Source organism: Salvelinus alpinus, chromosome 5 (assembly GCF_045679555.1).
Source record: "Salvelinus alpinus chromosome 5, SLU_Salpinus.1, whole genome shotgun sequence".
NCBI classification, from domain to species: Eukaryota; Metazoa; Chordata; class Actinopteri; order Salmoniformes; family Salmonidae; genus Salvelinus; species Salvelinus alpinus.
Genome location: NC_092090.1, coordinates 54,136,894 through 54,163,426, shown reverse-complemented (window position 1 = coordinate 54,163,426; position 26,533 = coordinate 54,136,894). Strand labels below are relative to the sequence as shown.

Here is a 26,533-nt window from a genome sequence, read left to right as displayed (position 1 = left end):
AATGGGAAATTGGCATACCCAATTCCTTCTGCTAACTGATTAATGGGAGGAGCCTCCCTTTTTGTTAGGTTTAACTTATAACCAGAGAATGTCCCAAAACCTTGTAGCATGTCCAAGAGATTGGGTATAGACTCCACAGGGTTAGAGATGTACAGTGGCAAGAAAAAATATGTGAATGTAAAACTTGATCTTATCTTCATCTAGGTCACAACAGACAAACACACAGTCTGCTTAAACTAATAAACAATTATACGTTTTCATATCTTTATTTAACACACCGTGTAACCATCCACAGTGCAGGGTGGGAAAAGTATGGGAACCCTTGGATTTAATAACTTTGGCAGCAATAACCTCAACCAAATGTTTTCTGTAGTTGTGGATCAGACCTGCACAACGGTCAGGAGGAATTTTGGACCATTCCTCTTTACAAAACTATTTCAGTTCAGCAATATTCTTGGGATGTCTGGTGTGAACTGCTCTCTTGCCACAGCATCTCAGATCAGGTTGAGGTCAGGACTGACTAGGCCACTCCAGAAGGCATATTTTCTTCTGTTGAAGGCATTCTGTTGTTAATTTACTTCTGTTTGAGGGCGTTGTCCTGTTGCGTCACCCAACTTCTGTTGAGCTTCAATTGGCGGACAGATAGCCTTATATTCTCCTGCAAAATGTCTTGATAAACTTGTGAATTAGTTTTTCCGTCAATGATAGCAAGCTGTCCAGGCCCTGAGGCAGCAAAGCAGCCCCAAACCATGATGCTCTCTCCACCATACCTCACATTTGGGATGAGGTTTTGATGTTGGTGTGCTGTGCTGTGCTTTTATTTCTCCACAGTGTTGTGTTCCTTCCAAACAACTCAACTGTAGTTTCATCTGTCCACAGAATATTTTGCCAGTAGCGCTGTGGAAGATCCAGGTGCACTTTTGCAAACTTCAGACGTGCAGCAATGGTTTTTTAGGACAGCAGTGGCTTCTTCCGTGGTGTCCTCCCATGAACACCATTCCTGTTTAGTGTTTTACTTATCATAGACTCGTCAACAGAGATGCTGACACTACGATTCTTCTTAACCTCATTGAGCATTCTGCACTGTGCTCTTGCAGTCATCTTTGCAGGGTGGCCACTCCTAGGGAGAGTAGCAGCAGTGCTGCACTTTCTCCATTTGTAGACAATCTGTCTAACCGTGGTCTGATGAACATCAAGGCTTATAGAGATACTTTTGTAACCCTTTCCAGCTTTATGCAAGTCAACAATTCTTCATCTTCTGAGATATTTTGTTCGAGGCATGGTTCACATTAGGCAATGCTTCTTGTGAATAGCACACTCAAATTTTGTGAGTGTTTTCTAAATGGGGCAAGGCAGCTCTAACCAACATCTCCAATCTCGTCTCATTGATTGGACTCCAGGTTAGCTGACTCCTGACTCCAATTAGCTTGGAGAAGTCATTAGCCCAGGGGTTCACATACTTTTTCCAACCTGCACTGTGAATGTTTAAATGATGTATTCAATATAGACGAGAAAAATACAATAATTTATGTGTTATTAGTTTAAGCACATTGTTGTTTGTCTATTGTTGTGACTTAGATTAAGATCAGATGAAATTGGATTATCAATTTATGCAGAAATCCAGGTAATTCCAAAGGGTTCACATACTTTTTCTTACCACTGTATAAAATAAGACCGTCTGCATATAAGGACACCTTGTGAGTTATGTTGCCCCTTAATATTCTCGTAATCCTCTCCTCTGGCCGCAGGGCGACAGCAAGAGGCTCATTAGCCATATCAAATAAGAAAGGGGATAAACAGCAACCCTGCCTGGCCCCCCTGTGTAGAGGGAAGTAGATGGAGGTAACATTGTTGGTGCGAACAGAAGCCACTGGGGACGAGTACGAAATCTTAATCCAGGAAATGAATGACGGGCCAAACCCAAATCTCTCTAGTACTGTAAATAGATATTCCCACTCAAACCGATCGAAAGCCTTTTCAGCATCAAGAGAAATTACAACCTTTGGCTGTAGAGTTGTGTGGGAAGATTAAATAGCCGGCGCATATTATAGAAAGATTGCCTCTCTGAGATAAATCCGGTTTGGTCAAAGTGAATTATATTAGGCATCACTGTCTCTTAACGGCACGAGAGGACCTTTGTGAGAATTGTATAAATCGCATCACAAAAGGCTTAAGGCGGTATGAGCCACAGTCTAGGGGATTCTTGTCTTTTTTTAAGCAAAACCGAAATAGGTCACCTGGGTAAGTGTCTGGGGAAGTTTCTGACTAGAAAGGATTTCATTGTACAATGAGCTGAGGATAGGGGATAATTTAGAGGAGAACGCTTTATAAAATTCAATAGGGAAGCCTCGACTTAAACAGAAGCTGCTCCGTTTGTTTGGTGGAAAGATTGTCAAATCTCCAATTGGTGTACAGTCTCTCTTTGTAGAGTTCAGGAGTAGAAGAGGCATATCTGTTGTCCACATCTAGAATGAGTTGAGATAGGTTCGATAAGCGTTTGGTGCGCTGTTTGTTGTCATACGCTGTGTATTAAATAATTTGGCCCCTTAGATATGCTTTTAACGACTCCCACAGTAGAGTGAGACACGTCACAGGTGCAGTCGATCTGTAAAAGACATCAATGTGAGTTGATATGCATTTATTAAAAAGCGCTACAGGATAGTATTAGTGGCTCAAGTCGCCACGCGCGTTGTGACACAATACTGTCCGGAAAGCGGATATCTAGCTGATCAGACAAATTATAGGATTCTAGAAATGAGTTGATTACTGCGACTGATTTTAAAATTACATTGTTGGGCTTCGGTCTAGATCTATCTAGACTTGGACGCAATACAGAATTGAAATCTCTGCCCAATATCAAATGATGAGAGTTAAGGTCGGGAAGTGTTGCGATGAAGTCAGAAAGAATTAGTCTCATCCCAATTAGGACCATAGATGTTAAACAAAATAACCTGTGTGCCGAACAATTTCCCCATTACTATAATATATCTGCCATTAGTATCTGAAATTACTTTGGAGACAAACGGGGTGCCTTTTTTGATAAGGATGCTGCCCCTCTGGACTTGGCACCAAAGTTGGAGTGAAATATTTGGTCTAAGCATCCTCTCTTTAGTTTATCATGGTCACTGGACCGGAGATGTGTCTCTTGGAGAAAAACAATGTCCAAACTTAAGGACTTAACATAAGCAAACACTCAGCTACGCTTGGCAACCTGGTAAATTCCTTTCACGTTCCAGCTGATAAAGCATGTGGAGCCTAGAGTATGTGAATTTGGCATAGTGTGCTGAAAGGTCAGAGTAATAAAATATCAAATAAAATAAAAAACAGCAAAAACAACAAAATACCCAGAAGAAAACCTTGGACCCCTATGCTGGCCTTCCCCCTGTTGGAAGGCTGCATCTACCTCTCCTAGACTAGAGCAAAATACTACCATGATAAACTGAACATCAGTAGAGCTCTATCCAGGGCGAACATAATCAAGTTTACACCTAAGGAAGGGGATTCTGGAGGGAACCACCTCTGCCATCCAAGGTATCTTATGCAATATGCATATTTGAAGGATAGTAAAAAAACAATATATTAAAAAAAGGAGGTATAGGTGTATGTCCCCCCCATCCACTTGGGATGGCTTAAAACACACACACACACTACAAAAACATTTAATTAAATAAGTAAATAGGAAAACAAACCCAGTAAAATTCAACATTTGTATAAATGTAACCCTCTGTTGAACATCCTAAAAGCCACAACACCGGAAAGTGACTGGCAAACGCTTGGTAATTAATACCTGTCCTACAGAGCTGCAGTGTTCGCTCGGCTATACAACCTGCAAACCTGTGCCATCCGCCACCAAGCACCAGGGTGTAATCCGCCACCAAGAACCAACCAGTCAAATAGTAAAGAATAATACAAATGGTCCTTTGGGAGTATAAACTTGCATGTATTAAACAAGCTCACAGTATGTTAGTAGGCTATCCTATTAAGGGAAGGAAAGAGAGCTCAGTGTCTAGCCTTAGGTAGCGACTACGCTAATTATTACCGCACCACCTTGCACCGTGGCTGTACAGCCGCAGCTAGTTGGTAAAAGCTTATTGTGCCATGTACTGTAAATAAAATACTACTCAAACTAAAAACTCAGAAAAGAAGAAACGTCCTCTCACTGTCAACTGCGTTTATTTTCAGCAAACTTAACATGTGTAAATATTTGTTGGAACATAAGATTCAACAGACATGAACTGAACAAGTTCCACAGACATGTGACTAACAGAAATGGAATAATGTGTCCCTGAACAAAGGGTGGTTCAAAATCAAAAAAGTAACAGTCAGTATCTGGCGTGGCCACCAGCTGCATTAAGTACTGCAGTGCATCTCCTCCTCATGGACTGCACCAGATTTGCCCGTTCTTGCTGTGAGATGTTACCCCACTCTTCCACCAAGGCACCTACAAGTTCCCGGACATTTCTGGGGGGAATGGCCCTAGCCCTCACCCTCCGATCCAACAGGTCCCAGACGTGCTCAATAGGATTGAGATCCGGGCTCCTCGCTGGCCATGGCAGAACACTGACATTCCTGTCTTGCAGGAAATCATACACAGAACGAGCAGTATGGCTGGTGGCATTGTCATGCTGGAGGGTCATGTCAGGATGAGCCTGCAGGAAGGGTACCACATGAGGGAGGAGGATGTCTTCCCTGTAACGCACAGCATTGAGATTGCCTGCAATGACAACAATCTCAGTCCGACGATGCTGTGACACACCTCCACAGACCATGACGGACCCTCCACCTTCAAAACGATTTTGCTCCAGAATACAGGCCTCAGTGTAACGCTCTGTCCTTCGACGAGAAATGCGAATCCGACCATCACCCCAAAACCATGACTCGTCACGACTCGTCATGAACACGACTTGTTTTTGCCAGTCCTGTCTGGTCCAGCGACGGTGGGTTTGTGCCCATAGGCGACATTGTTGCCGGTGATGTTTGGTGAGAATCTGCCTTACAACAGGCCTACAAGCCCTCAGTCCAGCCTCTCTCAGCCTATTGCGGACAGTGTGATCACTGATGGAGGGATTGTGTGTTCCTGGTGTAACTCGGGCAGTTGTTGTTGCCATCCTGTACCTGTCCCGCAGGTATGATGTTCGGATGTACCGATCCTGTGCAGGTGTTGTTACATGTGGTGTGCCACTGCGAGGACGATCAGCTGTCCGTCCTGTCTCCCTGTAGCGCTGTCTTAGGCGTGTCACAGTACGTACATTGCAATTAATTGCCCTGGCCGCACCTGCATTCCTCAGGCATGCTGCAAGGAGGCATAAGGCACGTTCACACAGATGAGCAGGGACCCTGGGCATCTTTCTTTTGGTGTTTTTCAGAGTCAGGACACTAGAGGCCTTTATACTAAGTTTTCATAACTGTGACCTTAATTGCTTACCGTCTGTAAGCTGTTAGTATCTGAACGACCGTTCCACAGGTGCATGTTCATTAATTGTTTATGGTTCATTGAACAAGTGTTTAAACCCTTTACAATGAAGATCTGAAGTTTGGGATTTTTATGAATTATCTTTGAAAGACATTGTTTCTTTTTTTGCTGAGTTTATATTGTCCTTGTGAGAACATGTCACCCTATACATACCATCATTGTTCATAACATTAAGTTACTGGATGAATAATAAAAAAAATTGGCAGCAGGGTGGAGGCACGTTTCTAATCAAGATATTAAATCACTAGTTGGTCTTTGGATTGCGTTAGCACAGCTAGTGCAGGTTCACAGTATAAGCCCACAATGGCTAGTTAGTATTATGTCGCCTGTCCTCCTGTGGACGTAGGTGTGCGACAATGTATTCTTTGGCTTTGGTTGGGTCTAAGAATGTCTTCTGCTCATCGGAGGGAGTAATGATCTACAGTAGAGCTGGGTTAAGAATGCCGAACTTGGTGTCCAGAAAGCGATGTAGGAACCCCCTCACCTCGTTGAAGGCTGACCTCTTCTTCATGACTGCCGCCCCGCCGTGTAGTCAGAGTAAATGTGAATATTCCGGCTGTCATGGGTGATGGGAGCTGCTCGCGCTGCCTTACGGAAGACATCCTCCTTCTCCTGAAGGTAGTGGAATTTAACTACTATGGGTCTGGGCAGCTCCCCATTCTTCGGTGCGGACTGTATGCTTCTGTGCGCACTGTTAAGGGTGGGGGCGTAATCGAGGCCTAAATTTCCTGTAGCAGTTTAGCTATGGACAGGGTAGGCCGCATTCAGTCTACGGTCTCGAGTCCCTGTCTTACGCCGAAAATGCGACCGTTCCCCCAGCGCTGTCTGTTCTCGAGGTCCTCAACCTTGGAAGTGAGTTTGATGACATCTGATGATAGCCGGGTGACTTGCTCTTCCAGTTTCACCGCTTTGTCGGGAGTAAATATTTGCGCAATCTTCCAGGCTATTCAGACGGGTGTAATGTCTCGCCAAGTCTTCGCTAACGGTGTCGATCTTTATGTTGACCTCTGTGGCGAGAATAGCTATTTGTGCAGATATGTTGCTGCTCACCAGTGCCCCCCCGAGTCTCTACTTTTATCCAATGTAAAAAATACAACGATTTCAAATTGTGCTACATAAGACCGAATCGAGCCGGTCGGTCACATTTTACTTTTTGACCTAGCACAAACGCACTTTATTAAATTAATCAAGTCTTTCATTATTTGAATCAGTTGTGTTAGTGCTAGGACAAAAACTAAAATATGCACCCCTTTGGGTCCCCAGGACCAGGACTGGGAAACACTGGTCTATGGTATAAGAGCTGACTTGGCCAACAGAGAAATGTCAAGAAATCATTACAAAGAGGGATACAGTGATATGATTGTTGATATGAAGAGTTTGAGTCCATAAACTGATGGGTTCTGAGTTCTAAACTTGAAAATATTAAGTATCCTTATTCATGTCACCGAGGGAGAGGGGAATGTAGAACGTTTACATTTTGTCAAAATATGTTATTGTTAGACATCAGGGATCCTATGGGGAGGAGTGAGGAATTTGGGCAGAGGTCAGGTCAGATTAAGAGAGTAAGAACTGTTATCACTAATCCTGCCTCTACCTTACTGCTCTCCGGTCCCAGGCGTTGCACTTCCTGTATTGCCAGCTTGTTGGTCTCTCCCAGCAACAGCAGCTGTTTGTTCAACAAGTACATCTGCTGCTGGAGGTTCTCACTGTTGGTGAGCTGAACAGGGAAAGAGGAAGAGAAAAGGAAAGATATTTTGGGAGCACAATACTTTTTTGTTTGTTCAAATACACTGACCAACAGAATGTTTTTTTATTTTGCTCGACGAGCCTATAAAGACCTTTCTTCTAGCTTTAAGTTGCTAATCTCTCTGAGGAATTAGAGAAATGAAATTTGTAGTTGAATATGCTTAATAATGGCAATAGTTATGTGTTAGTAAGCTCACCTTGAGGGACAGTTGGGTGAGCTGGTGTCCAGTGTTGTATGCCTCATTATTGGCTTTCTGAAGCTCAGCCTCCAGCTCTCCCATGTTGCTTTGGCATTCTTGTAACTCACTCTGTAGACAAAATCAGAAGTCAGTACCTGGGGACTCATTTATAAAATGATGCGTACACACAAAATATGCCCAAAAACACGCATGTGCCAGTTCACGCAAAAGTTGTCATTCATAAAAACTGAAATTGACGTGAGAATGTGATTATCGTCACGCAAAGTTTAGTTTCTAAACAGTTGAAGTGTTGCATTGCAAGAAGGCCAAAGTAGCGTTGTGCAAATGGGGAATATACAGTGCATTCGGAAAGTATTCAGACCCCTTGACTTGTTCCACATTTTAAGGCTGTAACTTTGTAACGTTACAGCCTTAAAATGTGGAAAAAGTCAAGGGGTCTGAATACTTTCCAAATGCACTTATTAATCTACATACAATGTCCCATAATGACAAAGCAAAAACTGTTTTTTAGACATGTGTCCAAATGTTTATTTAAAAAATCATGACATATCACATTTACATAAGTATTCAGACCCTTTACTCAGTACTTTGTTGAAGCACCTTTGGCAGTGATTACAGCCTTGCGTCTTCTTGGGTATGACGCTACAAGCTTGGCACACCTGTATTTGGGGAGTTTCTCCCATTCTTCTCCGCAGATCCTCTCAAGCTCAGTCAGGTTGTTTTGAGAGCGTTGCTGCACAGCTACTTTCAGGTCTCTCCAGAGATGTTTGATCCGGTTCAAGCCCAGGCTCTGGCTGAGCCACTCAAGGACATACAGAGACTTGTCCCGAAGCCACTCCTGCGTTGTCTTGGCTGTGTGCTTAGGGTCATTGCACTGTTGGAAGGTGAACCGTCGCCCCAGTCTAAGGTCCTGAGCACTGTGGAGCAGATTTTCCATCAAGGATCGCTCTGTACTTTGCTCTGTTCATCTTCCCCGCAAATCCTGACTAGTCTCCCAGTCCCTGCCGCTGAAATACATCCCCTCAGCATGATACTGCCACCACCATGCATCACCGTATGTATGGTGCCAGGTTTCCTCCAGACGTGGCACTTGGCATTCAGGCCAAAGAGTTCAATCTTGGTTTCCTTGATTGGCAGAGTGCTGCAGAGATGGTTGTCCTTCTGGAAGGTGCTCACATCTCTACAGAGGAACTCTGGAGCTCCGTCATAGTGACCATCGGGTTCTTGGTCACCTTCATGACCAAGGCCCTTCTCCCCCGATTGCTCAGTTTGGCAGGGCAGTCAGCTCTAGGAAGAGTCTTGGTGGTTCCAAACTTCTTCCATTTTAAGAATGATGGAGGCCACTGTGTTCTTGGGGACCTTCAATTTTTTGGTACCCTTCCCCAGATCTGTGCCTCGACACAATCAAACAAATGTCTCGGAGCTCTACGGACAATTCCTTCAACCTCCTGGCTTGGTTTTGCTCTGACATGCACCGTCAACTGTGGGACATAATATAGACAGGTGTGTGCCTTTCCAAATCATGTCCAATCAATTGAATTTACCACAGGTGGACTACCACAAAATGACTTTTGTCATTATGGGTTAGTGTGTGTAGATGAATGCAGAAAACAATTTCATACATTTTAGAATAAGGCTGTAACGTAACAAAATGTAAAGTAACGGGTCTGAATACTTTCCGAACGCACTGCATGATGCCGCTCAAGCTCAATTCAAACGCATGTGAACACACTGGAATTAGAATGCACTAAAGTGACAGAAAAGAGAATTAACAGCGTGAAATTAGAAAGCAAGTCTATTTATCGCGTCTACGCAAAGCAATGCTACTAAAATGAGTGAATACAATGCCCGAATATAGACTGTGCATTGTTACGTCTGGAATTTACATGTTTAACTTCCAGTGCCAATAACACATATTTGAAAGCAATAACGTTATGCCTACCCTGTGCTGAATTTGATCACAGGCATACAGTGCCTTCAAAAAAAAAAAATCACACCCCTTGACTCATTCCACATTTTGTTGTTACAGCCTGAATTCAAATGATCAAATTGATCTCACCCATCTAAGCACAATACCCCAGAATGTGAGTGAAAATTGGTTTCTATACATTTTTGCAAATGTATTGAAAATGAAATACAGAAATCTAATTTACCTAAAGTATTCACACCCCTGACTCAATACTTTGTATAAGCACCTTTGGCAGCGATTACAGCTGTGAGTCTCTGGGTAAGTCTAAGCGATTTCCACAACTGGATTGTGCGACATTTACCCATTTTTATTTCCAAAATTCTTCAAGCCCTGTCAAATTGGTTATTGATCATTGCTCAACAAAAACACTCAGGTTTTGCCATAGATTTTCAAATAGATTTAAGTCAAAACTGTAACTCGCAACTCAGGTCTTGTGTTTTAGGTTATTGTCCTGTTGAAAGTTGAACTCATCTCAGTGTCTGTAGAAAGCAGACTAAACCAGATTATCATCTAGAATTTTGGCCGTGCTTAGCTTGATTCAGTTTCTTTTTATCCTGAAAAATTCCTCAGTCCTTAATGATTATAAGCATACGCATAACATGATGCAGCCACCACTATGCTTGAAAATACGTAAAGTGGTACTCGGTAATGTGTTGTATTAGCCCCAAACAGCACTTTCTATTAAGGGAAAAAAGTAAATTTTTTGACACATTTTTGGTAGTATTACTTTAGTGCCTTGTTTCAAACATGCATATTTTGGAATATTTTTTGTACAGGTTTCCTTTATTTTTTTTAACCCCTTTTTCGTGATTACGATCTTGTCTCATTGCTGCAACTCCCTAACGGGCTCGGGAGAGGTCAAGGTCGAGTCATGAGACCTCCAAAACATGACCCGCCAAGCCGTACTGCTTAACCCAAAAGCCAGCTGCACCAATGTGTTGGAGGAAACACCGTTCAACTGGCGCCAGGCCCGCCACAAGGAGTCGCTAGAGCACAGTGAGCACAGTGAGCCAAGTAAAGCCCCCCTGGCCAAACCCTCCCCTAACATGGACGACACTGGAACAATTGCGCCTCGCCCTATGGGACTCCCGGTCACCCCAGGCTGTAGTGACGCTGCACAACTGCGATGCATGGCCTTACACCACAGCGCCACTCGGGAAGCCAGGATTCCTTTTCACTGTCAATTAGGTTAGTATTGTGGAGTAACTACAATGTTGTTGAACAATCATAAGTTCTCTCCTATTACAGCTATTAAACTCTGTAATTGTTTTAAAGTCAACATTGGCCTCATGGTGAATCATTGAGAGGTTTTCTTCCTCTCTGGCAACGGCGTTTGGAAGGACAAATCAAATGTTATTTGCTACATACATCGAACACAACAGGTGTAGTAGACCTTAAGGTGAAATGCTTACTTACAAGCCCTTAACCAACAATGCTTTAAGAAGTAAATAAAACTATAGCAGTAAAATATCCAAGCGAGGCTATATACAGGGGGTACCGGTACAGAGTCAATGTGCGGGGCACCAGTTAGTGGAGGTAATTGAGGTAATATGTAGGTAGAGTTAAAGTGACTATGCATAGATTATAAACAGAGAGTAGCAGCAGCGTAAAAGAGGGGTCTGGTTAGTCCTTTGATTAGCTGTTCAGGAGTCTTATGGCTTGGGGGTAGAAGCTGTTAAGAAGCCTTTTGGACCTCGACTTGGCGCTCCGGTACCGCTTGCCGTGCGGTAGCAGAGAGAACAATCTATGACTAGGGTGGCTTGTGTCTGACAATTTTTAGGGCCTTCCTCTGACACTGCATGATAAAGAGGTCCTGGATGGCAGGAAGCTTGGCCCCAGGCCTACCACTGTTGTGTCATCAGCAAACTGATGATGGTGTTGGAGTCGTGCCTGGCCGTGCAGTCATGAGTGAACAGGGAGTACAGGAGGGGACTGAGCACGCACCCCTGAGGGGCCCCTGTGTTGAGGATCAGCGTGGCGGATGTTTGTTCCCTACCCTTCCACCTGGGGGGCGGCCCGTCAGGAAGTCCAGGATCCAGTTGCAGAGAGAGGTGTTTAGACCCAGGGTCCTTAGCTTAGTGATGAGCTTTGAGGGCACTATGGTGTTGAACGCTGAGCTGTAGTCAATGAAGAGCATTCTCACATAGGTGTTCCTTTTGTCCAGGTGAGAAAGGGAAGTGTTAAGTGCAATAGAGATTATATCTGTGGATCTGTTGGGGCGGTATGCAAATTGGAGTGGGTCTAGGGTTTCTGGGATAATGGTGTTGATGTGAGCCATGACCAGCCTTTCAAAGCATTTCATGTCTACAGACGTGAGTGCTACGGGTCGGTAGTCATTTAGGCAGGTTACCTTAGTGTTCTTGGGCACAAGGACTATGGTGGTCTGCTTGAAACATGTTGGTATTACAGACTCAGACAGGGAGAGGTTGAAAATGTCAGTGAAGGGGAGAGTGGAGGGACGACATGTGCGACTGACGTGTTTTCCGTTTGCTCCCGCGGTATTCTTAAAGTTTATGTGAATTTTGCAGCAGAACCGTATTTATTTTCCCTTTCCGTAAAAACCAAGACTACTTTACTTTCGAATGTCAGCATGTCGACGAAACATAAGGCCAAAAACATGACTTTGAGAAAACCCGGCCTACAAGACCCACTTTCATCACCGCCCTCTCCTGAGTCTGAGGGCCCGGGGACTCACACTTTAACCGGGGGTGCGGCTTGGCGTGGCGGCGCTGAAATTAACATTCGAGGACATCAAACTACTGCGCTCTGAGATAGTTGAAATGAAAACGGAGGTGGTTGCTATGATTGAGGCCCGAATACAGGAGGTTTCTGATACTTTAAAAGCAGATCTAACCATCCTGCGGAACGAGACGGTGCCAGCAATCACATCACTCAAAACAACAACAGTGTCGCACACTACAACGATTGCAGCACTGGAGACCTCCGCTACCAATGTCTCCGATTTAACTACATCCCTGGAGGCTGACGTGAAACGCCTGGCTGCGGATTTGAAAAAGGTGAAGGAGAGCTGTGTGAGTTTAGAGGGATTCTCTCGCCGCAATAACCTGAGACTTGTATCGGTCCCAGAGTCCGCGGAAATGCCTCGCGCAGCGGATTTCGTTTCTGGGCTGCTGAAGGATGTTCTTGCCTTAGATGAAAAGCCCCTGATTGATCGTGCCCACCGGTCGCTGCGCCCAAAGCCCCGGGATGGTGAGAGGCCCCGTGACATAATTCTTCGAGTGCACTTTTTCCATGAGAAGATGGAGATTCTCCGACGAGCCCGCAATACCACTCTGAGCTTTCAAGGACAGAGCTTCTCCATCTACCAGGACTACTCCCCCACGGTTTCCAGGCAGCATGCAGCTTTCGGGCAGGCCAAACGACTACTACGGGACCATCCAGGTGTGAAGTATGGACTGCGATTCCCGGCCCGTTTACGGCCATCTCATGATGGTAAAGACTACACATTTGAGTCTCCGGATGAGGCTATTGCTCACATTCAACATCACATCAAGAAGTCTTGAACTTGCTCATAGTTCAGCAACTGTTGCTTGCGAACTGTGGATAGTAAGTAGCCCACGTGTGGTACAATTATGTTTAGTTATAACATACTAGTCTTGTATAGTTGGGGAGTTGGCGAACCCATTCAGGCTTATTTGATGTGATCTAATGTTTTGATCATCTAGAGTGCTTGCCTTACAATCATTCAGTCATTTTAATTTCATTGTATTAAGGTTTTACTTAACTCCTGTGTTTCTAGGCTGTCACGTTCACCTATTCAGTTTGGTTACAGTGTCTCAAAATATTTTTGGTTATTTGTTTACTGCATCCGTTTGCACCGACCCAGTAAACAGTAAATGTTTCCCGAGGCCACACGTTTTTGGGGGTCTTCACTTCAATTTTAAAAGTTTTGAGCATAATTTATGCCCAGCAAACGTTCAACGTTGCGCACACGTAGTTTTTTGGTCTTGGTTGTAAGTTCTCTCAGCGTCAAACTAGACAATTATTATTATTTAAAAAAATGTTGATTGTCTTACTACGATTTCCTTACTTCAAAATTAGGTTTTTGGCTGAGAGCCTTTATACATTCGATTTATTTTCTCTCTCAATGCCTGTTATAAGACTGGGAATATAATTATATACATCTACAAGTGGTGCTTTTGTAATTCGTTTGCACAAGGGATTCACTTTTATTTCTCTCTCTTTTTGCTGTTTGATCCACTAACACAAAACAAGACTTTAAAGAGCGGGACTGTGGGTTTAGGTTTAAGACCGCACAGTATGTCTGTGAGAGTGCGAAGAGAACATGTTCTATTTAGGCTTGTACCTCGTTTGGGGAGGTACTGTCTGAGGTCGGGGGGAGGGAAGGTTGAATTGTTCAGTTGTAATGTTGTCATTGTCTTTTTCGTTTTTTTTCTGTACTTTTTCCAAACATCTTGCACCGTACATTATTACTCTGAGACAAGTTATTCTGGGGTTGTTGGGTGCTCATTGCTTTTCCACTCTATGCTCTAATGACAGGGATGTATAACGGGAATGCCCAGGGTGGCCGAAATAATGCGATCAAGTACATTTCGTGGAACATCAAAGGGGTTAACAACCCTGTGAAGCGTATGAGGGTGTTGACACACTTAAAGGGTTTGAATGCAAATGTTGCATTTCTACAAGAGACTCACTTGAGGACTGGTGAGCATTTTAGGATGCGTAGGGACTGGGTTGGTCAAGTGTTCCACTCTAACTTTCATAGTAAATCAAGAGGTGCTGCCATTTTGGTTGATAAATCTATTCCCTTTGTAGCTTCTGAGGTTATTGCTGATCCTAAGGGACGATACGTCATAGTAAACGGTAAACTGTTTTCTACCCCTCTTGTTTTGGCTAGTGTTTATGCTCCCAATTGGGATGACACAAGTTTCATTTATTCCTTTTTATCTGCTATACCCAATTTAGATTCTCATTTGTTGATTTTAGGGGGGGATTTCAACTGTAAAATGTCCCCAGTTCTTGACAAGTCCTCACGAAGAACTACAGGCCCATCTAAATGTGCCCTACTTATTCAATCTTTTCTTCAGAAATATGCTATGTTTGAGGCCTGGCGTTTCCTACATCCTACAGATAGACAGTATTCCTTTTATTCTCATGTTCATCAAACATACTCCCGGATTGATGACTTCTTTTTGGACAAAAAACTTCTGCCTAACCTTCGGCGGTGTACTCACGAGAGTATTGTTATTTCTGACCATTCACCATTAGTGCTTGAACTAGTTTCCCCAGCGACCTCCTATGTGTTATCAATGGCGTCTTAACCCCATTTTACTCTCAGATAAGGAGTTTGTCAATTTCATTTCTTCTGAAATCACCTTATTCCTAGAAACTAATTCAACACCAGGTATGTCCTGCTCTACCATATGGGAGTCTCTCAAAGCATACCTACGTGGCCAAATTATTTCTTATACAGCCAACCAAAACAAAGTTCGCTCTCAGCGACTTCGGGATCTGAGCGAATCCATAGCCACATTGGATGAGAAGTATGCTACGATTCCTTCCTCTGATCTGCATAAAGAGCGCCAACTACTCCAATCTGAATTTGATGAGCTTTCTACCAGGCAAGCTGAACAGTTACTCTTGCGAGCTCGGTACAGAGTGTATGGACAAGGCCAGTAAACTCCTTGCACATCAGATCCGTAAATCTGAGGCCTCACATTTAATCCCACAAATAAGGACCCCGTCTGGTGCCACCACAGTTATACATAAAGAGATCAATGATCAATTAAAACATTTTACTCTGCGCTATACACCTCTGAATCCCCTCAAGACCCTTTGCTGATTGATTCCTTTTTTAATGGCTTGAATATGCCTTCAATTGATACAGACTCCCATGACTGTCTAGAAGAAGAATTTACACCTGAGGAGATTGCAACAGCAGTGTCCGCAATGAAAAGTGGTAAATCACCGGGTCCGGACGGTTTTCCAACCGAATTTTACAGGACGTTTTCTGGTCTGCTTTGCCCATTCTTGTCTCGATTATTTGCAGAGTGCCTTAATACCTCAAAGCTACCCTACGCCTAGTCTTTATCAGGCTTCAATTTCATTACTTTTAAAGAAAAACAAAGACCCACTAGAATGTGGATCCTATCGCCCAATCTCGCTTTTAAACTGTGATTACAAAATCCTAGCCAAGCTTTTAGCCATCCATGTGGAAGGCTTGCTGCACCAAGTAATACACTCTGACCAGACTGGCTTTGTGAGAAATAGGCATTTGTTTTTCAATATTAGGCGCCTTATGAATATACTGTACTCCCCAGCGTCGGGGGACCCGGAGGTGGTGGTCTCACTTGATGCGGAAAAAGCTTTTGACCGCGTTGAGTGGGATTACCTAACAGCTGCCCTTTATAGATTTGGCTTTGGCCCCAAATTCATTGCGTGGATAAAGATTCTTTATTTTTCCCCCATGGCTTCGGTACGGACTAACAACTTGTCCTCTGACTATTTTCTCTTGCATCGCGGATCCAGACAGGGTTGTCCACTCTCTCCCTTGTTTGCTTTGGCAATCGAGCCTCTGGCCATTGCACTACGCTCTAATGATGCCATTCAAGGAATAATCAGGACGGGCTTAGAGCAGAAAGTCTCGCTATATGCTGACAACCTCCTTTTGTTTATCTCTAACCCTGATACCTCATTGCCACGTGTCTTATCTGTTCTTAAAAAGTTTGGATCAATCTCAGGGTACAAGCTGAATCTAGGCAGGAGTGAGCTTTTTCCTGTAAATAAGGCTGCTTTAAAGTGCTCTTTTACAACTTTTCAGTTTAGGATTGTCCGGGATCAATTCACCTACTTGGGAGTTAAAGTGACAAGGAAATATTCAAATTTGTTTCAGGAAACCTTTGTTGCTCTAGCAGACAGTTTGAAACAATCTTTCACTTTTTGGAATTCGCTACCTCTTTCTCTTATCGGAAGGATTAATGTCATTAAAATGAATGTGTTGGCCAAATTTTTATATTTATTTCAATGTTTACCCATTTTTATTCCAAAATCTTTTTTTAATTCACTGGATCAAACATTCATGCATTTTATTTGGGATGGCAAGGTACCACGGATTGGTAGAAAACATTTACAAAAGCCTAAGTCATTGGGGGGTTTAGCTCTACCAAATTTTCAGACATACTATTGGGCTGCAAATTTCAGAGCCCTCCTGTACTGGCTGCAGACTGATCCTACTGGCCCTAGACCACTCTGGGTCCAGATGGAGTCTGAATCGTGTAAACCTGCTGCACTTTCTTCTGTGTTGTGCTCGTCTCTCCCAGTGTCCCTTGGCAAAAGGTGTGTCAACCCAATTGTAAAGCAGTCTCTTAAAATTTGGAATCAGTTCCGTTTAGCCTTTAGCCTCCGAGGCTTTTCTCTATCAGGCCCAATTAATCATAACATTTTATTTCCTCCATCTTTGAATGATGGGGCTTTTGCCATCTGGCACTCACTAGGCCTCTCCTCACTAGCCCAATTATTCTTTGATGATACATTTGCCTCTTTTGCTCAGCTACAGGAAGGGTTCAACCTCCCCCAATCCCACTTTTCCGCTATCTCCAGACTAGGAACTTTGTCAGAGCTAACACACCTGAATTTCCCCATAGGGCTGCAAATATAGCTATAGAGAGCATCTTTGAGCTGAACAAGCTTCCTAGGGGCACAATTTCAGATGTATATGCAATCATTCATGACTTACAGAACCCTTCTTTGGTGCCTTTAAAGACTCGATGGGAAAAGGATTTGGGGGAGGTACTTGGGGAAGACACCTGGGAATCTGTGCTGCACAGGGTGCATTCGTCCCCTTTTAGCACTAGACACAGCCTCATTCAATTCAAGGTGGTTCACCGTATCCACTGGTCCGGGGCCAAACTTGGAAGAATATTCTCTGATTTTGATCCTACATGTGTCAGATGTAAAATGGAACCAGCCACACTCTTGCATATGTTTTGGGGCTGTCATAAACTGTCAGGTTTCTGGGAATTAATATTTAAATGTTTCTCTGATATATATGACACTGTTATAGATCCGTCTCCGCCTTACAGCCCTTTTTGGAGTACTGCCCATAGGTACCCCCCTGTCAAGAATCCAGTTGGACACTGTTGCTTATACAACTCTGTTAGCTAGACGGCTAATAGTCCAGAACTGGAAGATGGCAGCTCACCCATCTTATAAATATTGGGTGAGAGATGTGTTGTGCTCTCTGAAACTAGAAAAAATTCAATTCAATTCACGTGGGAACCCCAAACTGTTTAATGAGGCTTGGGCTCCATTCCGGTCTTACTTTAAACAGTCCATCCTCTGATGGCATTCATATTAAAACAAAAATAAGTCTATTTGACCCCTCTGTGACTTAAGGGTTGGATGTGCATTTCTTTGTGTTTTTTTTTCTGGGGGGGGGGGGGGGGGGCAATAAGGTTGATGGGCTTATTGATTGTGACCTACCGATGCCTTGTTCATCTTGCCCGGTCAGAGACTAAAATGTGAGCTTGTTTTTATTTTATTTTTTCACGCCTACATAAAATGATTCTTCTTCTTTTTTTTCTTTTTTTTTAAGCATTGTAAACTTTTAATTTTTGGTCCAGTGGAGGGTCGGTCTGTGGCCATGACTGTCTGTGAGTGGTTGCATTTCTCCACCCCTATCCCTTGACTGTTTACAGGAACAATGGTGAGGTGTTTGCTCTGTCCCTGTACTATAGATTGCCCTTTAACCTTTGTAGCCTTCTGCCTGGTGTGTTTAACTTGTCTAAAGTATGGTATCTTTAAAGCTTTTTTTAATAAAAAATGTCAGTGAAGACACTTGCCAGTTGGTCAACACATTCTCGGAGTGCATGTCCTGGTAATCTGTCTAGCCCTGCGGCCTTGTGAATGTTGACCTGTTTAAAGGTCTAACTCACATCGGCTGTGGAGAGCGTGATCACAGTCGTCCGGAACAGCTGGTGCTCTCATGCATGTTTCAGCATTACTTGCCTCGAAGCAAATATAGAAGTAATTTAGCTCGTCTGGTAGGTTCATGTCACTGGGCAGCTCATGAATGCGCTTCCCTTTGTAGTCTGTAATAGTTTACAAGCCCTGCCACATCCGACGAGCGTCAGAGCTGGTGTAGTACGATTCGATCTTAGTCCTGTATTGACGCTTTGCCTGTTTGATGGTTTGTCAGAGGGCATAGCATTTCTTATAAGCTTCCGGGTTAGAAAGCGGCAGCTCTACCCTTTAGCTCAGTGCAGATGTTGCCTGTAATCCGTGGCTTCTGGTTGGTGTATGTTAGGTTAACTGTATCTTTGAAGTGACTGGGTGTATTGATACACCATCCAAAGTGTAATCAATAACTTCACCATGCTCAAAGGGATGTTCAATGACTGGTAAATGGGTAAAAATAAAGATATGAAAATAGGTTCCCTTCTTTAGGAGGCATTAGAAAACGTCCCCGGTCTTTGTGTTTGAAATTGCCTGCTCGAATGAGGGACCTTACAGATAATTATGTGTGAGGTACAGAGATGAGGTAGTCATTCAAAAATCATGTGAAACAGTTATTGCACACAGCGAGTCCATGCAACTTATTCTGTGACTAAGCAAATGTTATTATGAACTTGCCATAACAAAAAGGGCTTATTGACTCAAAAAATGTCAGCCTTTAATTTTTAAATTATTAGTAAACGTTTAAAAAACATAATTCCGCTTTTACATCATGGGCTTTTGTGTGTAGGCCAGTGACCAAAACCCCAAATTGAATCCATTTTAAAATGTAGGAATTAATACAACGTAAAAAAATTTTTTTTTTAACTATTTTTTATATAACCTTTATTCAACTAGATAAAGTCGATCGATTTAGTTTCTTTACATTTTAAAATAATTAGAAATAAGCATCTATTTCCTATTATTTATTTATTTCATTTCCATGATCATTGCAGGTTAAATTCCTCACTCGCAAAATATCCTATAGGCCTACAACAAGTTAGGATAGGCTACCATTTGTCCCATCTCTCATTTAATTAAGCCTATTAGAAAGGCTATTATAATTTCTAGTTGTTGCTGTATGCATCCGAAATGGAGGGAGATTTCACATACAGCAGAATTTAACAGGTGAACAGACTAGAGGTCGACCGATTAATCGGAATGGCCGATTAATCGGGTAATTTTGGACGGCGATTTAGGCTATTTTTTTAATTATTTTTTTTATACACCTTTATTTAACTAGGCAAGTCAGTTAAGAACACATTCTTATTTTCAATGACGGCCTAGGAACGGTGGGTTAACTGGCTTGTTCAGGGGCAGGACGACAGATTTTTACCTTGTCAGTTTAGGGATTCAATCTTGCAACCTTACGGTTAACTAGTCCAATGCTCTAACCACCTGCCTCACGAGGAGCCCGCCTGTTACGTGAATGCAGTAAGAAGCCAAGGTAAGTTGCTAGCTAGCATTAAACTTTTCTTATAAAAAAACAATCAATCAATCATAATCACTAGTTATAACTACATATGGTTGATGATATTACTAGTTTATCTAGCGTGTCCTGCGTTGCATATAATCGATGCAGTGTGCATTCGCGGAAAAGGACTGTCGTTGCTCCAACGTGTACCTAACCATAAACATCAATGCCTTTCTTAAAATCAATACACAGAAGTATATATTTTTAAACCTGCATATTTAGCTAAAAGACATCCAGGTTAGCAGGCAATATTAACCAGGTGAAATTGTGTCACTTCTCTTGCGTTCATTGCACGCAGAGTCAGGGTATATGCAAGAGTTTGGGCCGCCTGACTCATTTACGAACTAATTTGCCAGAATTTTACATAATTATGACATAACATTGAAGGTTGTGCAATGTAACAGGAATATTTAGACTTATGGATGCCACCCATTAGATAAAATACATAACGGTACCGTATTTCACTGAAAGAATAAACGTTTTGTTTTCGAGATGATACTTTCCGGATTCGACCATATTAATGACCTAAGGCTCGTATTTCTGTGTTATAATTAAGTCTATGATTGATAGAGCAGTCTGACTGAGCGATGGTAGGCACCAGCAGGCTCGTAAGCATTCATTCAAACAGCACTTTTGTGCGTTCAAGCATTGCGCTGTTTATGACTTCAAGCCTATCAACTCCCGAGATTAGGCTGGTGTAACCGATGTGAAATGGCTAGCTAGTTAGCGGGGTGCGCGCTAATAGCGTTTCAAACGTCACTCGCTCTGAGACTTGGCGCAGTTGTTCCCCTTGCTCTGCATGGGTAACGCTGCTTCGAGGGTGGCTGTTGTCAATGTGTTCCTGGTTCGAGCCCAGGTAGCGGCGAGGAGAGTGATGGAAGCTATACTGTTACACTGGAAATACTAAAGAGCCTATTAGAACATCTAATAGTCAAAGGTATATCAAATACAATTCGTATAGAGAGAAATAGTCCTATAATTCCTATAATAACTACAACCTAAAACTTCTTACCTGGGAATATTGAAGACTCATGTTAAAAGGAACCACCAGCTTTCATGTGTTCTCATGTTCTGAGCAAGGAACTTAAACGTTAGCTTTCTTACATGGCACATATTGCACTTTTACTTTCTTCTCCAACACTTTGTTTTTGCATTATTTAAACCAAATTGAACATGTTTCATTATTTATTTGAGGCTAAATTGATTTTATTGATGTATTATATTAAGTTAAAATAAGTGTTCATTCAGTATTGTTGTAATTGTCATTATTACAAATAAATAAATAAATAAATAAAAAATTAATAAAATAAATAAATAATAATCGGGCAATTAATCGGTATCGGCTTTTTTTGGTCCTCCAATAAATCGGCATCGGCGTTGAAAAATCATAATCGGTCGACCTCTAGGACAGACAGTTGATCTTTTAAAGCATTGAAGTGTGGAGGCTACCACTGTAAGTATGTCTACTGTAGTTTATTGTTTTCCAAGCAGACAATGTTTCAGAATTCGCAGGCAGTGCAGCATATTTAGGTTTGGGGAAAAGTAGATGCAAAACATTATTGAATTTAAACGATCTGTTCACTGGTCCACAACAATTTGCAATTGTTTTGGTCTTTCAGAAACGGTCAAAACGGCAAATGTCACTGCAAAAGAAAACATTCTGCCAACACCTGCCATGGCCATTTCCTTTAGATACTGTTGTGGCCCATTTCCAATACCTCCATAGAAGGCATATACAGCAACTAAGGAAGTTATTGTCACCATAAAAGGTGAATGATGTGCGTTTCTCAGGCAGAGTTATAATGCTCGTTCACGCTGCCACAGTTTTACAAAAGGTCTGATTTATAACGGGAAACATGCGTATGTATGGCGTGCGCCAAGTTAATAAATCTCAATACTTTTGTGCGTGCGCAGTCTTTTCAGAAATGGTGCACGTAGATATTTAGTGTAAAATGTAAGCGTCGGTTATAGATGAGGCTCCTGGACATCAGTAAATAAATATACAGACCCCCTCCTGAAAAGATGCAAGTCCTGGTTATAAGGCGGTTGATTCATAAAAATAAGATTGGTTAAATGTATTACATTCACTCCTGTGTCAGTGGTACTGTGTACTATATGTGGTTATTCATCTGTGTGCTCACCTGCAGCTTCTGAGCCTTGGATAGGTACAGGTCATGGCCCTGCTGTAGCTGTTGGAATTGACTGTGGAGGCAAGCCGTCTCAGTGTCTCCATCCTCCTTCAGGCGCCTGTAGCGCTGCTGCTCCTCCACCAGACTGGCCTGCAGAGACTGGATCTCTATGTCCTGCAGCTTCAGCTGTGCCTTCTGCAACCATATAAAATCACAACACACCATACAGTAAAACAAAAATTCAAGAGATAAAAACAAGCAGGCCATACATGTTTTTATAAAAATATGTCAACCACCGCTCCTAAATCAACCGAAAGAAACCTCATGTTCATTAGGCATCAATATGAACCGCTTGTTTTCTTTTCTCCGTTGCAAAACATTTTGCTACAGGGTGCACTAATGAATACGACCCTGGTAAACAACATGCATGCTTTAATTTCCAAAAATAAGTTATGTTCTATTCGGAATTCAATGGCTTCTGACTGGGCAGGGAGTGCAAGGTTTTTAATTAACCATTGAGTTGTTTTGCTCTTCCATGGCGGTGGCATTGATGATGCGGCGGAGCAGACGGCGGTTGCGGATGGCGTGCTGCTCTCTCTTGTAGCGCTCGTACAGGAGCTGGTTGTGGAGCAGCAGCACCTGACTGCGCAGCGTGTGCAGCTCGTCCAGCGGCGTGGTGCCTGTCGAGAGGACACAGCAGCAAAATGTTTGATTATTTAATATTACGTTTATATTATTACTTTTTCAAACTCATTCTTTCAAGACCATGTTATTCATCTCAACAGAAAACTAGATATTAGTACTGTGGTATCAAAAACTATTTAAATTATACTGAACAAAAATATAAAAGAAACATGTAAAGTGTTGGTCCCATTTTTCAAGTGCTTAAATAAAAAGTCTCAGACTTTCCACATGCACAAACAGCTTATTTCTTTCAACTTTTTAAAATATTTTTACATCTGAGTTAGTGAGCATTTCTCCTTTGACAAGATAATCCATCCACCTGACAGGTGCGGCATATCAAGAAGCTGATTAAACAGCATGATCATTACACAGGTGGACCTTGTGCTGGGGACAATAAAAGGCAACTTTAAAATGTGCAATTTCGTCAAACACCACAATGCCACAGATGTCTCAAGTTGAGGGAGCGTGCAATTGGCATGCTTACTGCAGGAATGTTCACCAGAGCTGTTGCCAGATAATTAAATGCTAATTTCTCTACCATAAGCAGCTTCCAATGTCATTTTTGAGAATTTGGCAGTACGTGCAACAGGCCTCACAACCGCAGACCAAGTGTAGTCACGGCAGACCAGGACCTCCACATCCGGCTTCTTCACCTGTGGGATCGTCTGAGACCAGCCACCCGGACTGCTGATGAAACTGAGGAGTATTTCTATCTGTAATAAAGCCCGTTTTGTGGGGAAAAACACATTTCGATTGGCTGGGCCTGGCTCCCAAGTGGGAGACCTCCCAGGCCCACCCATGGCTGTGCCCCTGCCCAGTCAAATCCTTATTTATTTATTTCAATTGACTGATTTCCTTATATATGAACTGTAACTCAGTAAAATTGTTAAAATTGTTGAATGTTGTGTTTATATTTTTGTTCAGTATAGATCAAAACGAAATGGTACTGTATATTGCATAGATTTTAAGCATTAACCTAAGCACTGCATGCATAGATTGTATCAAAAGACCTTGAACTTTTTACTCCATAGCAAAGGGCAAGAAACTATGAGATACAGTGGCTCTCAGATTCTGTAGTAAGATTCTGTAGTAAGCCAAATTCCATTGGATTGAATAGGTCAATCTAATTAATATTAGACTGGAGAGTTTGGAGGACAGAAACAGAATGACAGGTTGATCCACAGACACTCATGGCAGTTCCCCTAGGTACAGATCTATGATCAGCTCCCCCTCCCCCAATCCTAGCCTTAGTGGGTTAATAGCAAAACTGACACAAGATCAGTGTTTAGGGTCAACTTCACCCTACTCCATATTTTACAGCTGATATGTAGCTTTTCAAAGAAGATACAGGTAGGAACCTGCTAGAAAAAAAGACACAAACCAACAAATAGAGAGATGGATGCAGTAGGATGGAGAGCGCAGACAGGAAAAAAAGGATTGTCTCATCCTCTCCCCCATCATAGCATAGTGGCAATACATTTGGCAATACCTTTCGCTTTCATACTCTGTTGTTTACCTCCAAAGTGTGTCCAGTCTACTGACTTGTTTGGCATGGGCAATCTATAACAAGAACACACACAGTACAGAGGAGTGTGAGGAAAGTTCACAATGAAGGGTCAATAACAGACACCGACATACATAGTACGGCACACCAAACAGCCAGGTCATGAGCACTTCATAACAATGCACAGATAGACCCACTACCAGTGAATCATGAAATCACACATGAGAGAGCAATAACATGGATGGAGTACTAGTCTATGGAAGGAATTGGCTTGCCCGCCCAGACTTCCATAAAGGGGTTGTCGTCCATACGGACAGAGTAGCGAAACACACTCAGCCAGCCATAACCTCTCACCTCTTGAGCACTTTTTCATAGGCCTCGTTGCCGTGCTGAATGAGGCGATCCAGGACCTCCAGCGGGGACATTGCCGCCATCTCATCCCCTTCCTCCTCCCCTTTGCTTGCGTTCCTCTCCCCCTCGTCGCTAGCGGCCCTCTGCGCCAGTGCCACCGAAGTCTTCCTCCCCACGAACAGAGAGGCAGCCCTGGGCAGGGCCAGCTCAAACAGAGGCTCGTAGACGGGGTTAACAGGGTCCCTGAAGATACTGGGGGAGGAGAACAGGCCGTACTTTGCCAGACCGGAGCCCCCCTCCTCCTCGGCCCTGTAGGGGCTCTGAGAAGTGCTAAATCCGGTCAGCAAGTTGTCGATGGGGGTGAAGCACGGCCGGAAGGACCAGGGGAGCTGCTGATCTCCTCCCCCCGCCGAGCACTCGCTCTTGTCGGGTGTGGACACCAGGTGCTGGGCCTCCTTGTTTAGGCTCTGGTTGGAGGTGGTGAGGAGCATCTCCTTCTCCTGAGGCCCAGTCAGTGTCTCTGTAGTGTTGTAGAAAGAGTGGTCTGCCTTGTGCTTCTGCTCAGTCAATTTCAGGAGCTCCTCTGTGATGGCATCTGACCAGGGAGAAGAGCGTATGGAACAAATCAATGCTTTTCACACTGACTGAACACAAGTGGTTTTCATGGGAAGATATTAATACCGTAGTAGGTTTGGGGGGATTTAAATGAGCCCTGGTGTGAAGTTTCCCCTTTGGTACAGATCAAGGATTGGTTTCCCTCCTGCAATCCTAACCTTAACCACTCGTGAGGAAAATTGAAAAACTGACCAAAGACCACTGGTATAGGTGCAACTTCACCCTACACCATTTAATGAATTGGCAAAAACCATTCACCCTCGTCATGTTCATTCTCCATCCTTTGAATGTCCAGATCCTGCTCTTTGATGAAGTCCGACAGCTCGGTCAACGACATGGTCTTCACACTCTCACCAGCAGCACCTGACAAAGAGCATAGAGAGTGCTTAGTTCCAGACCTGGGTTCAAATAGTATTTGTTTTCTTACAAATATTTCAGCTGCACTAGATTGAGCTTTCCTCAATGGAACTAATGGAATAGTAGCAAAAGTGCAAACCCCGCCCATCTGGGTGCTCTCGACAGGCTCAATCAAACAAAAAGTATTCCAAAGACAAGCAATACCATTTCTACCCAGGTCCCGTCAACGCCACCTCTATTCTACAATGGTCTCGGGTGATGCCTTTATTTACAGCAAAGGTCACGTAAAGCCCCCAAAAATTGGGGAGGAAAGGTACTTTGGCGATGTCAAAAGAACTAACGAGTCCTTTTAGGCAATAAATAGTAGTGATGGGGGGGGGGGAATCTACAGTTACATATCGCAATATTATCTTTGACAATATTATATTGATATTCGACTCCAACTTAATATATAATATCAAATGTTTTGCTACTGTAGGTAGCATTAGCTAGTGCTAGTCGGCTTTACCTGCGCCAAAACTCCAGTATTCTAAATCCTATAGCTTATTCTACATCGTTTTAAATAGTGAGCCAACATTTTTTCAACACTTATTTCCGAGTGGTCAAAACTCATTTTCTCATGCTCATCTCTTTGCAGAAGACATATTGTGAGCCATATGTTTGGAAGAAATAAATAAAATCATAGTATCGAATCGTAATACCCATCGTATCGGAACCTAAGTATTGTGATAATATCATATCATGAGGGCCCTAGCAATTGCCAGCAATAATAAAATAGGCTAGAAATCTGGTCTAGTGAACGATCGCTCATAAGAGGACATTTGTTCTTAACTCCTTACACTTGTGGGAATTGGCCTATATGGACAGGGCTACATTGAAATATTTCTTACATAAGAACTACGTAAAGTATATGCATAACAATTGTAGCAATTAAAAAAGGAACAGTTTGGAGATTATTAGACTAAAAGGTGAAGACAACAGTTCACTTTAAAAGACTGAATCCAAACATTAAACTGTTGATTTTATGTGCATTTTACATTCTGTACTTTGGTGTTTTT

The 26,533-nt window shown here is 42.8% G+C and overlaps 1 protein-coding gene across 5 annotated transcripts in view; it reads right to left on the bottom strand.

Moving 5' to 3' along the window:
* tsc1a (TSC complex subunit 1a) overlaps positions 1-26,533 on the bottom strand; it is a 49,686-nt gene that overhangs the window by 8,140 nt on the left and 15,013 nt on the right. For 4 of the 5 annotated variants that reach the window (XM_071402326.1, XM_071402325.1, XM_071402324.1 and 1 more), the window contains 7 exons: positions 25,377-25,481; positions 24,507-25,098; positions 24,138-24,208; positions 22,478-22,644; positions 21,977-22,159; positions 7,417-7,527; positions 7,068-7,190 (listed from right to left, as the gene is read on the bottom strand). In XM_071402326.1, coding sequence (XP_071258427.1) covers positions 7,068-7,190; positions 7,417-7,527; positions 21,977-22,159; positions 22,478-22,644; positions 24,138-24,208; positions 24,507-25,098; positions 25,377-25,481 — 1,352 coding nt within the window. The remainder of the gene's footprint in view (positions 1-7,067; positions 7,191-7,416; positions 7,528-21,976; positions 22,160-22,477; positions 22,645-24,137; positions 24,209-24,506; positions 25,099-25,376; positions 25,482-26,533) is intronic. The other variant, XM_071402327.1, reaches the window with a different exon arrangement.